Source organism: Pithys albifrons, chromosome 6 (genome assembly GCF_047495875.1).
Source record: "Pithys albifrons albifrons isolate INPA30051 chromosome 6, PitAlb_v1, whole genome shotgun sequence".
Taxonomy (NCBI): domain Eukaryota; kingdom Metazoa; phylum Chordata; class Aves; order Passeriformes; family Thamnophilidae; genus Pithys; species Pithys albifrons.
Genome location: NC_092463.1, coordinates 15,917,710 through 15,931,537, shown reverse-complemented (window position 1 = coordinate 15,931,537; position 13,828 = coordinate 15,917,710). Strand labels below are relative to the sequence as shown.

The 13,828-nt window shown below is 34.9% G+C and overlaps 1 protein-coding gene across 3 annotated transcripts in view; it reads left to right on the top strand.

Moving 5' to 3' along the window:
- Positions 1–13,828, top strand: part of PPP4R4 (protein phosphatase 4 regulatory subunit 4) — a 77,026-nt gene that overhangs the window by 42,268 nt on the left and 20,930 nt on the right. For all 3 annotated transcript variants that reach the window (XM_071557609.1, XM_071557610.1, XM_071557611.1), the window contains 9 exons: positions 1,094–1,215; positions 2,221–2,343; positions 4,019–4,188; positions 5,192–5,311; positions 7,124–7,201; positions 8,561–8,644; positions 9,920–10,102; positions 10,846–10,951; positions 11,715–11,862. In XM_071557609.1, coding sequence (XP_071413710.1) covers positions 1,094–1,215; positions 2,221–2,343; positions 4,019–4,188; positions 5,192–5,311; positions 7,124–7,201; positions 8,561–8,644; positions 9,920–10,102; positions 10,846–10,951; positions 11,715–11,862 — 1,134 coding nt within the window. The remainder of the gene's footprint in view (positions 1–1,093; positions 1,216–2,220; positions 2,344–4,018; positions 4,189–5,191; positions 5,312–7,123; positions 7,202–8,560; positions 8,645–9,919; positions 10,103–10,845; positions 10,952–11,714; positions 11,863–13,828) is intronic.

The following is a 13,828-nucleotide window of genomic DNA, read 5'->3' as shown; positions in this document are numbered from 1 at the left end:
ATACCCAAAATTGCTCAAAGTGTCATACTTTGTTTTGGTTTTGTCATCTTGGTTAATTCTCATGCAGTGTAATTTTATCAGAGTAGTTTTATGTCTTGGGCATTACAAATGCTGAGAGCCAGATTCCCCAGTACTAAAAGTTGCTGCGGTCCCATTCTTGAGGTGCTTCAAGTCTTTTCACTAATTGACAAGCAGAGGAAGAGCTCATCTGTGAGAGCAGGACAGGCTGGGCTTCTTAACTCAAATGCAGACAAAGTCAAACACTGGAACTTGACTACTAAAAAAAAGTGTGAAAATAGTGGACTTGCCTTCCTAGTTCTTGACAGTAGGGCTGGAGAAAATATTTTTCTAACCCCTTAAAGTAGCCTAAAATGAGTTATACACTGGGATGTGGGAAATTGTGCTGCTTGGTAGCTTCTACAGAAGCTGTACTTTTGCTCCAAGAAGCAAATATCTTTTCATCTCACTTATGCCAGGAACAAATTTTTCTGTGTCAGGAGTATTTCACTCCTCCTTTGTGACTTCTCTGATTAAATTTTGGTTGCTGAGACAGTCTGTAATATAACAATCTGCTGCCATTGTATAGATTCAAGTTCTCAGCACTCTCACATGCACACAGGCAGTGCTAGTAATTACCAAGGCAGAAAAGGACAAGCAGAACCCTTTCTCATCTTTGAAGTATAAGATTTCCAGACACTTCAATCCAACATGACTCATGCTTAGCAATTTTTGGCTTTGGAGCATCATATTGAGCATATTTGATCAGAAGAGTTTTCTTAGTAACACAGTGAAGTAGCTGGACTCCTTTGATTATTTCAGACTACATTTTCTCTGATTTATTTTGAGCTAGTTTGAATGCTTTTTGAGTGATGAAGTTTCACATTTTAGATTTGTATGTTTCTTTGGCTGACAAAACGCCCTGAAATTTACTGAAGGGTTTTATTTGATTTTATTTTCCTTAGAGCTTTGTCAATTTTTTCTTCTTGACTATCCAAAAGAATTCTAAATTAATATTTCAAGAAAGAATTCTGTTTTGCTGTGACAGTATTATTTCATTGTAAGTTTTCTTTTGACTGCTTGCTTCATGTTGCAGGACAGAACTAACAAAAACTGTGGTGCTTCCTGAGTTAGTAGAACTGGCAAGAGATGAGGGCAGCAGTGTCCGCCTTGCAGCTTTTGAGACATTAGTGAATCTGCTTGATATGTTTGATGGAGGTGAGGATTTAATTCAGGCTTGCTAGTCAAGTTCTTAGTGTTTTGGAGTAACTTGTTATTGTATTTAAATGCATTTTGTTCTCTCTGTATTCTTCAGACATTTCTGATTTGATATTTTTATTGTTGTATCCTTTATGTTTCCTTATATTTCATGTCTTGCAGTGCTTTATACATGAAATATTTTAAGGGAGGTGAACCTGTTGTAAATGAAATCAATTGCTGTATTCCAAGTTTCTAATGTAATGTGGCTAAATGGAAATGAGTAAAATTACTGTATAAATTTTGGGATTATTGGGTTGCTAGTATTTTATTGTATTTAATTAATGCCTTCAATACACAATACAAGATGTTAGCTCAACAAATATTTAGTGTGCAGGAACTTGGTGATGAATTACTACAGTGCCTTCTTGCATTTAAACCATATGGAGGAGTAGATAACAAAAAGAGAAAATAAGATAGTTTTGGGGAGAATACCATAAATGGGCTTCTTAGCAGCTAGGGTTTGTATCAGTAAGTATGATAGTAGGCTAATTTTCAAATTACAGAGTCTTTGGATTGATGCTATCATGTCTGTGCTTCTCTTCGCGCCCCTCAGTCTTCACTCCTCATCCCCCAATCCCAATTGCTGTAACTACTGCTTTGAGCTTTTGTAAAAAGCTTAGAGAAAGCAATTAGGGGTTATTTATGGGTTTGTAAAGAATGTGTTTCTAGAAATTTGGGTTGTGTGGCTTTTACTTTCGTGACTGACCTAGAAAATTAACATTTTTGAAAGTAGATGACCCCAAATTATATTCAGGGATTTCTTTCTCATGATACCAAAGTATTTCTTCAGGCCAGCTTAACTACTTTGTTCAGCTATAGTTTTTTGATGAATTTCATTATTGATCTAACTTGAACATTTTAATACAATGATTTTATTTAAAACAATCAAAATGCATAAATTTCTGTGCTCTTATTTTAAGTTTTGACAAATGGTTAACTCTGAAAATTTCTTTTGTTTTTCAGATGACAGGAGTCAAACTGTTCTCCCATTAGTGAAATCATTCTGTGAAAAATCCTTCAAAGCAGATGAATCTATCCTAGTTTCTTTGTCCTTCCATTTAGGAAAACTGTGTAATGGATTGTATGGTATGGTTTAATTTATTTTTTAAAATATTTAAAAATGAGGGAATATTGGAGAATTTGAACCCCTTGAAAAATATCCAGATCTGAGTGTATCCAGTGGATTGGTAATTAGTAAAGAAAATATGGAACTAAAAGTTTGACATCATCTGTTACATAAATGCTGGATTTTGGAAATTTCCTCTTAGGGTGACCATCTGCTTATTATTTGTTGTTGGGGTTTTTTTTGTTTAGACAGGGTCAGAGATGGAAACATGGTGGTTTATGTTTATTGTTTTGAATTAGTTATTTGGGTATTCTGCAGCTTGTGATTAGGATTACTGAATTTTTGAAACTAGAAACCTTTGGAAATAGTATGAACTTTGTATATTCACTTGATCTCCCTTTTAAGGCACATTACAGAGTGTGGCCCATAAGGAATTTCAGGGAAGAAAGGAGGCCTAATGGCATATGAATTTCCCATGTTGCAGCTGAGGCTAAATCTGTACCCATAATTTTTGTGCCCATAATTTGTGCTCAGATTTTCACTTAAGCACAACAGATCTGTTCTTGATAATTCTGCCCACCATATATTACATGTGGAGGGACATCATAGATTCATGGTTTTGCATTATAATTTCCCCCTAGACTCCTAAAAACCTTTGATCTTCCTTACAGCTCTTTGAAGTGATCCTTCATGATCAAAAGTGACTGTTGCTTCACTACAAATTACTTGAAACGGCTGTTCCACAGTGTCAAACAGTTATTTCTAGAAACAGAGAGTTAGGACAGTCCATCCTGTATTTATCATGTCTTTCCAGTCTTCTTTTCTCTAGGTTGAATGACTTTAATTGCTGATCTGACTTCACCTCTGCACTCTGTTTGGCAAGTTTGTGTTTTTCTTGAAGTGTTATGCCTCAGGACAGCTGAACAAAGTGAAAGGGTTATTTCACATGTCTTGTGAGATATATTGCAAGATATATACATTTTTCACTCTGTCTTCTGAAGAATCAGCCACCTCTGTCCTTGGCTGATGTTATCAGAGTACTGAATAAGCAAAGGCTCTCACCCAACATCCGAAAAATCAATGAAAATACTGAATATTACCAGAACTAGACAGACCTTTCTTTATACAGTTGTCTTTCTTGTCAGTGATAAATGGGTAACTTTCTCTTAGTTATTTTTCCAAGCAGTTATTTTTTCAAGCCCCTTTATAGATTTTAGTCTCTCCTTCCTGTTTCCTTATCTTGTGAAAAACATGATCTTTAATGACTTTTGTTTCACAGATCCTGTTACTCCACACTAGAAGGAAATTGAGTCAGTTTGACAAGTTTTCCTTTTGTTGTGTTGGTTACTGCTACTTTTGTGTTTTCTCTTTGGAATTAAAAGTAGGTTTTTGGATTTTCTTTTGTGATTCAATTTTTTCAAAAATGTGACTGATCTGTAGTGATGTCCTTCCTTTCTCCAGCTATTAAATATCAGTACCACTCCACCCTTTCTCTCTTCTGACTTATTTATGATTTCAGCAGCTAGTACTTAAATACTTTTGAATACTGGAATGAAGCCCATCTGACTCTGCACATTTTGAAGGAATAAAAGCAGCACGTTAGATAGATTTTTAAATGAGATTTGTTTGGGGACATTATTAATAGCATTTGTAATGAGGAAAGTTTGCTGTTTTCTTTTGTTTTGTTTTTTTGAGGCATTTTTACTCCTGAACAGCACTTGCGGTTTTTGGAATTTTATAAGAAACTTTCCACCCTGGGTTTACAGCAGGAAAATGGGCACAATGATAATCAACTACAACTTCAAACTCTGGAACAGGAAAAGAAGTATATTTCAGTGAGGAAGAACTGTGCTTACAATTTTCCAGTAAGTAGTGTTAACTTCAGGTTAACTAATTTGTGTTGGGCATATAGGAGTGCATGAGTGATAGTTACTCTCAAGTTGTTCATTGTTAGGTAGATTCTACCTCTGTCCTGCAAAGTTCAAGTTAATGAGGTTGTCCAAAAGAATTACCAGGAAAGATTACTCTTTGCAGACCCTCAGAAAATTATTGGTAAATTTTCACTGAGTGATTACTGTTGTAAGAGGTTACTTTTTCTTGTTCTTTCCTACATTTTCTCAAAACTCTTACCACAAAGGCTTCAAGAAAATGGCTATGTGACAGAGTCCCCAGTTTTGAAGCTCCTGAAGTTATACTTTCACATTTACTATGTGTCCTTCTAGGGAGTTGAAAATTGAATCTGAATGCTTAGATTCATGTTTTAGTCATGTTCCTGCCTGAGTACAGAAAGTCTCTTGAGTTTTATGTGAGGTCTTTAAATATACCAGTCATGTTTCTGTAAATCTACTTTGTATTTTGACATTCTGCATTTGTATTTGAGGAAAATATGTTTGCTCCAAGAAGCAGTCAACAGTTATTTTTATTCCACCTTTCAAAGACTACTACTCTCTGTGTAGGTAGACATGTCTTAGTTTATTTGAGCAAAACCAAGGTATGTACACAAACAATCATGCTGAAATTCAGATTCATGTTTTGCTGCTTGCTAAAATGTTCTCTGTTTTTGAAGTATCCAGTTGCAGCTTTTGCCAGTGTACAGAAACATTAATAATATTTATAAAACTAAGGTTTTATATCTTGTGGTTTTAGTCTGTGTTGTAAGAAAAAAAGTTTGCAGCATGTCTGGAAGATAATGTAAATTCAGTTTAGTTCTCAACTCTGGATTTCATCTGATGCCTGTGTTTTAACAAGGCCATCAAAAATTCCTCTCTTCCTCCTTAAAATAACAATCTATTTTCTCTCAAGTTCATCTCATAACCTCTGGTAGGGCCCGCAGATTTGTAGTTAATAAAGGACTTTATCTTTCCACAGGCCATGATTGTTTTTGTGGATCCAAAGAACTTCCATTTAGAACTGTATTCTATATTCTTCTGCCTTTGTCATGACCCTGAAGTTCCTGTCAGATATACTATGGCTGTAAGCTTCTTTGAAGTAAGTCTACAGTGATTCTGTGTTACTACTTATGTGGTTCTATTTTATTTTGTTTTCTTCTTTAAGCTTGTATTTGTGACTATTTGAAATAAGAAGACTTGAGGAAACCTAGTGAAATAATTTAGTTTGTCAAAGGTGTTCAGTCCCTTCTAAGCTCTGTATATTACTCATATACAGACACAGTTTATTTAAGTTGTGTGACATTTGGCTACAAGACACTATTGCTAGGTCAGATTTTATGGAGCAAAATCTAGAATAAACTTTTAATGGTCTAGTACCACAGACAGAAACAATTGTAGGAGTTATAATATTTGAAGGCTTTCAATGCTATTAGAAAACAATGAGACTAAAGGAAGAAAGGAACTTGCCACTTCTGCGCCTGAAAACCTTTATAATTGTACATTTTACTGGTATATGCTGGTTTTCTGTGAGGAATATTTATGTAGAACAAATAAAAATTGAATTCTCAATGAAACTACTTTGAAATTTATGCAGATGTGAAAGCATATGTCTTCTTATAAATCCATTCAGCTTATGTAAGTCTTCTCAGTTATTTTTATAAAAGTTAAAAACATACAAATACATAGGTAATATTAACTACATGTGGTGAATTCCAGAAATGAATATGCACTTTCCTGAATATAGAAACACGTACAGGGAAATCTTCAAAGCTTTCATAGTCTTTTACTGAGAATCCTTGTGTTTCAGTCCTTTAGCTCGGCTTTTATACCATTTTGTTGCTGGGGAAATTGGTAAGTTAAGCAGTTTGCTGAAAACACTTAAGTACCTAGTAGAGGCACAAATGACTTTATTTCCAGCATTATAAGGAAGATGGATGGATTTCCAGTTCTCATTACCTGTTGATACCTTCTTTTAATGAATGATAACCCAACATAATTGTTGAAATTCTAAAATTTACATCAAATATTTTGTGTTAGATGTGCAAGACTAATGAGGTACTGCCTGAATATAAGCAAAGTATTTTAGTTAATTTAAAAAAACCTGTGAAATTATGCCTGGATCTGAATGTACTTTTAGTTCTCAGTGATTTAATTTTAACAGCATAACTAGGCAACCACGTGACAGCAAATATAAGTAATTTATGACATTCACTGCTAGATGGATTATTTTTTAAAAAAATAAAGTCCCTGTAGCCATCTCCTTAAATCTTTTTCTTGATTGGAAGTAAACTCTTATTTTCACTTGGCTTACTTAAATTAAATAAACATTAAAAAACATCATCTAAATATTCCTTATGGCAAAAAAATCTCCTTCCTTATGTTTGTTTCATATTTGCTATAAAACCTCTTTAGAAGGGTGAAGATGGACTGCTAGTGTTTCTTAGAAATTTACATGAGACTTGTGAATCACAGACAAAAACCCCAAAGAAGGAAGCAATGAAAACTTCAGAAGGAAAGGTTGGGGAAATCAAAAATCCAGCATAGACTAAGCCAATTTTTACATTTGTAAATTATACAGCAGGCTCACTGTTAATTCTCCTAAAGAGCATGACGTACAACATTTGAATATTCCAGAAGGAATGTTTCTAGCCTTGCAGTACAGCCTTAAACATTTTTGGTAAATGCGAAATGGAGCTAATTCTACAAGCATGTTTCATAGTTAGATAATTGACCTGTTTCTTGACTCATATGCTTTTTATATGAGCATATTTTTAATGTGATCAGTGGAAAAGCACACAACCTTAGGTGGCTGATATTAAAGTTTTCTGCATCCCCTCTTCATGCTTGCTGTAAAGTAAAAATGTGTTGTTGTGCCATGGAACTAAAGAATGTTTCACCTTGCTTTCTTCAGGTTGCTAAGCTTTTAAATTCGGATGTGTATACAATACATAAAGAACTGGTTACGCTATTACAGGATGAGTCATTGGAGGTAAAACATTTTTATTAGAGCTTTCTTTTCCTTGTTACATTCAGTCAGATTATCTTCATGTTTAATAACTCTGCAGTAAGACAGTAGAGTAATAATTTGAAATGATCAACAGCTTTTATTTGTGTTTCACAGACACTGTATAAAGATGCCAGCCCTCTGTGAATATAAAGGAGGAAAATAGAAATGTCTTTGAATTTAGTAGACCCCCACTGCATTTATTAGCTTTTAAAATATTAATTCTATATGCTTTTAATTGCTGTATTATTATTACCTTAAAAACTCTGGAAAGTTTTGAGTTTGATACTATATTAAAGTAATAGTTGATAGCATTCAAGGTTTTTGCTTTGTTTTATTTTCATTCTCCAACTGAAGATGAGAATATGTGTATGATTCAAAGATCAAGATTTATAGACAGAGTTTTGGTCCAAGGTAACCTGCATAAAACATAAATCACTTAGCTATATTGCAGTCAATATAGTGAGACTTTTTTAGATTGAAAAAAAGGCAAATATTTATGGTTGAGACAAGAGCACCATTTCCTCTGATACCAGTTACTCCAGTAATTGATCTTTTTGTTTTCTACGAAGATCTTTGAATACAGCATGAAAAATTGCTTTTGTATTCAGGTGCTGCTTTTTATTTCAGTACCTCTTGTTAGATGTTTTCAAGGAAATGAAAAGTGTTCCCAGAATATCCACTTACAGTTTATGAAATTCTGACCCATATTAGAAGATTTCTCAAGTTGAACATCTGAAAGTTGAGACTTAGAAGCAGGTGGTGATTTTGAAAAATTCCTTGTTTTGATCCCTGTATGTTTATGTGAATAATATCAAGTATTATGAACTCTATCTTACGTGCCATTTTAGTCTGAATTGTTGCAAAAAATGTTTAGTTACATACTTTTGTGGTCGAGTTTCAAGTCTCACATTTGAAAGGCTATCTATTCCTTTTTTTGTATCAATTGCTTTTTTCCTTAACATGGTAAAAATTACTTTTAAGATACAGCTGACAAACATAAAAAGCCATTTATTTTTATTTGTTGAGGCTCTTTGCTCCTGCTGAAATATAGCTCTCTCTTAAGGACAAATGTTCATTTTTAAATACTGTATGCTATGGAGAGTTTAGAAAACATTGTATGATCACATAAATCAAAAGTGAGACCTGTAATACTTACATTACCCTCTACATTTAAATACCAATTTTGAATCCCAGTCCTCATCAATGGAACTACAGTGCTTCTCCTTTTTTTCTTTTTTTTCAATATGAGAGAGCAGTAACCTAAGAGATGTGAGCTGGGTTATGGTTGTGAGAGTTAAAAATGAATTCAAGTTAATTTGAGTGCAGCTTCTCTTTAAATAGGTGTTAGATGCCCTAGTAGGTCACCTTCCTGAAATCCTTGAACTAATGACTAACAGAGGAGAAAACAATGGATCAGAAAGCAAGGTGGGTATTCTCATGGACTGTTGTTTTTTTTAATTCCCTTTCTAAATGAAGTAGTAGCAAAGTTCAGACATATTTGGTATGAAAAGGCTTTCATGATTAGATTCTTCTTTGGAGAGATACAAAGTTTCTATTGGTTTTTTTTTTGATTCGTGACTATAAACTTAAATTAGAATTAAAAGAAAGGTTTTGAAAGATTAGACTTATTATGAAAATTAACAGTTTATCAATGTTCTTTTCCTGGTTAACCACACGTAAGTGAAAACAAAACTTGGTTTCATGCTAAAGAAGTGATAGCTAATACATAATTTCAAATCTTTTTTATATTGATGTGTCAGTGGCCGATGGTTGCCATTTTCAGACGTGGCTTCTGCTAGAAGGAAATCTATTTCCTAAGTAAAGACACTGAATTAGTATTTAAGAGATCTGCATTCAGCTCTCAACTTTGCTAATTGAATTGCATGTGGCTACAGATGATGGTTTATTCCATGACTCCTCCCCTGTAAGATGGAACTGGAACGATCATCTCTTGCTTCAAGATGCTGTTTAGAACATTCTTCCTAAATGTATGAATAAATTGAGATATTGTGACAGTATAAGAACTGAATAAATTTATTTTCTTGTATGGACAGAAGATGAGAGTGTAGTTTAAGATTTGAATTTGTCACATGTTTACAGAGAGAGAGAGAGAGAGAGAAAGTATGTAGCAATTGCATTGTCAAATGTGGCAGTGTTTAATTTTGTTAGTGCTAAAGAGAACTTAGCTTGGCTACAATAAATTCTTTGACTCCCACTGAGAAAAGGTGTATAATTCCTGTTAAAATTAATTAGGGAAGTGAGAACAATAACTACAAAAATTAAAAGGGTAGAAATAAAAATGAGTTTCATTTGGTTTGAGAAACAGAAGACTGAGGAGAGTTGGCATAATGGTCTTCGTATCTGTAAGAGAGTATCACAGAGAACAGTGTGTAGTTTTGCTTTGTCAGGAGAAGGGGTTGGAGATGAAAATGTATTTAATTAGGTACTAGAATAGCTTTTGGACTAGTTAAGTGGAATTTACTGCTTAGGGAAGATTGTTTAATACCAATAATTATTTTTTTTAACAAGTTAGACTAGTATCTACTGGAAATGGTCACAGTTGATCCTGTCTGAGCAGAAGAATTAAATGACCGCTTAAAATCTTTTCCCTTCTTTTATTGTCTGGATGTGCTTTTTAAGAATGGTAACATGACTCAAAGCTAGAAAATGTAAAATTAATGTTTATATTTCTGTTTCTAGTTATTCTCTATTCCTGACTTGATTCCTGCATTAACAGCAGCAGAACAGAGAGCAGCAACTTCTTTAAAATGGAGAACCCATGAGAAGTTACTACAAAAATATGCATGTCTCCCTCATATCATATCAAGTGATCAGATTTATTATCGTTTTCTTCACAGAATGTTGACAATCATTTTGACAAATGTGAGCCCACCTGTCTCTTTCTCATTTTTTGTTTTTTTTATGCTAGTTAGAGCAAAGACCACCAAATATTTGCTATATGTAGTATTTTATTGATCTTAAAATACTGTTTCTTTTTGCATATAGTATATGAAGCTTTTTTTAAATAAAAGTCTGAGAATTTGTTCTGAAAACTTCCCGCCACCTGAGAAGCAAAATTTGGAGTGACAATTCATCATGTTTTTCCTCCTATCCAAGCCTTGTTTCCTTTCCTTGTGGTCGTTATCAGTTGGTTTCTAGTTAAATCAAAATGTTTTCCTCTGAGATAGCCTTCTTTGTCTTGATTCCATACATTACTTTACATTTTGTTTGTTCTTTATGAAAGAACACTGTTTTCCTAAAATAAATGATTTAAAGCTACTAGTCTGAAATTTTACTGAGTTAATTCAAAAATAAAACTATCTGTTGTAAGAGAAGATGTTCTAAGTTTTATTTTCTACATCTGCAATACGGAAGGTGCCTTGCAAACATGGAATACTTTAAGGTGCTTATGAAATAGTTGAATGTACCAGTTGGGCAGAAGGAATAAAGAAGTAGGTGTCTCATGAATTGGCCAAACTTCCTTATTCTCCCTGAGATTATGACAATTATTTCAAAATTTATAAAATTAGGCTACTTTTTAGCTATTCTTTTCTACTTCTAGAATTTTTATTTTTAGTCGTATTTTTTCAGATATGTGTAATTGTGTCCCGTTTATTTCTTTCAAGAATGTCCTGCCAGTTCAAAAAGCAGCTGCTCGAACTCTCTGCGTTTATTTGCGTTATAATCGCAAACAAGAACAGAGACACGAGGTTATTCAGAAGCTGATTGAACGTAAGATAATTTCTGCTTGATTACTTAGAGATGCACGTTATTTTTGACTGAAGATCTGTTCATGGTTATATTTATTCAGTGTAATTTCCTTCCATCATTGGAGGGATTACACTTAGAAGACATGCCATTGCTCATATCATTACCAGGCAAAACATACTGTGCATATGTGAGGACTATATCTGAAGCTAATATGTAGGGATTGGGAAAGAGGCAATGTAGGAAATTGATAATATGCCACGACCCCTCCAACCCTACTTTTTTACCCCAAATAGCTAAGATGTAGGTGCAGCAATATATGAAGAGGTGTTCTTCTATAGAAATAAAATTGTCTAGAGGTTTCAGCATAAGAAGTGTTGAATAAATCTCAGAAATTAATTTATTAATCAATTAGTCACCTGAAGTCGACTTTTTGGTGTATTCTATGTGTTTAAAAGATTCGTTAAAAGTTTTAGCAGTTCCTATTAGCATTCCTGAATGTTTGCATGGTAATTTTGATAAACCAGTGACATGGTTTGAAAGGCATTGAAGTCTTTGGTTAATACAGTAGCTAGTTCACTTGCTGCTTTTGCTTTTCCAAGTGCTCACTGACAGAAATGGTCATTGAATTCAGGATGTTAGTTTTTCACAAAAAGAAAGTATTGAGATAGGCTGAGAAGTTGTGCCTTTTGATGCTCGTGTTTTACCATCTTTGAGTCAAAGGTCAACCTGTGAAATATTTTCTGTCTGATGTTGAAAACTTGATCTGTGGATTTTTATTTTTCAGAACTGGGCCAAGGAAAAAGTTATTGGAACAGACTTCGTTTTTTAGATACTTGTGAATTCATTATTGAACTGTTTTCAAAATCGTTCTTCTGTAAATACTTCTTTCTGCCTGTCCTTGAACTTACACATGATCCAGTGGCAAATGTGAGGTATGAAGAATATGTTGCAGTGTACAGGAAAAAAGCTTTAAAAATATATGAAGAAATATTTTTAGAGGGTTTATGAATTGTTAAAATAATAGGACTTGAGTAAAAAGGTAAAGAACCTTCAGGATGACCATTATTAAAGGTGTAGGGAAGTGTGGGAATGATGGTGGAAAATCACAGAACCCGGTCAGTCCAAGTGTCTGGGGGAGGATTTGGGAGTGAAGGGAGGAATGAGACAGAGGAGCCAGCAATAGATGAAAAAAAAAAATACACTGATTCATGGATGTAGAGAGAGAAACATAACTTCATTGCCCATTAATTTCCATCCATTTCACTGTCACTATGTAAAAAACACTCAAGCAATTCTTTCAGTGGTGTGAGCCTACCAGCTAGAATAGGTTTTACCTTATGTAAAAGTGTAGCTAATTCATTATTAAAGAAAATTCAAAAAGAATAATATAAGGGAATTTGGTATGTTACTCATTTTATATGGTGTTTTTTCAGTCATCACCTTTATAAAATAGATATCTTTTTGTAACGTATTTTATGTGATTTTATGCTTTTAATCTTGTTTCTGATGTGTTATTCATGTTGTCATCAACATGTCTGAATATCTAATAATAATGCACAGAGATTTACATGAGCATGGTTTGCACATACATGTGTGCATTCAGTAAGCTTCACCACAAACTGTGTATTACCAAGTGAAACTATTTAAATAGATGCTCTTTTAGTATAAATACCACATCTCAACTTAGCAGGATACCAAAAACTGAGTCATTTTATGCATAGAGCTTAAAATTCATGTCTCCTGTCATTAAGTTAAGAGGATTATATTAAAGCAATAAACTAAATTTGTATGTAATCTGAAGTAGTTTATTGCTTTTAACAAATATTATAATTAAAAGCTCTATTGATCCAATGTCTTCTCTGCAGACACCCTCTTGCTGCGGGGGAGAAGCTTGTGTGCCTTCACAAAGTTGTGTGCTATGCTGGTTGTGTGGTATGTGCCTCCGGTAGGGTCTCCCATGCCAGACAGGTCTCAGCTGAAGGGTCAGACAAAGTGTGTCCACAGGCAGGATGGGTTCGCTAGCCGTCTGGCAACCATCCCAGGAGAAGGACAACTCTAACTCCAAAACGCGGGCAGATGGAGCTCACTTAGCCCTGTAAGGCCATCCATCTAAGAGAAGGATACTCTAACCAAACCTACATCCTGAGGTATTCGCTGTCACCGTCCAAGCTCGCTAGGCCGTGGCAGATGAACCTTAGGAGTAAAGGTGGGGCCAGTTCTGCGCACACTGTGCCTCACCTAAAAAATCCACTGCACAGGCTGGAAGGGTTCACCCACATTGCAAAGCCCTGCAGTGACAGACGAGGGTCGAAACGGCAGGTGAGGAAGCGCTGGAAGCTGCAGCCCCAACCCTGCATGCAGGCGGTTCAGAACATTGGTCATTTGAGACTTGACACTGGAGATGACAGTCTGGTTCGGCAGCATCCTGAATGACCAAGCAGCCTTTTTTAAGGACAGCACTGCATGCTCCACACAGAGAGGGGCCTAGAAAAGGTGGCTTAAGCTAAGCTCATCTCCACACCCCGTTGACTACCCATGGCCAACCAGCATCTTCTGATGCAGTCAAACAAAGACAAAGAGGCAAAGGCATACACCTTCTTTCAAAAGTGTGTTCAAATTGACACTTGCATGTTGGAACATCAGAACCATGCTTGATACTATGGATAGTGGACATCCTGAACATTGTTCTTGTCTAATTGCCCATGAACTGTCATGACTCAATGTTGACATTGCTCCTCTCAGTGAAGTTCGTCTTCATGATGAAGGCAGCCTTAAAGAAAGAGGTGCCAGTTACACCCTCTACTGGTCAGGCAAACACAAAACTGAAAGTCACCTTTCAGGAGTTGGCTTCATGATTAAAAATTCCATCGCCTCCAAACTTGAAAGTCTGCCAACAGG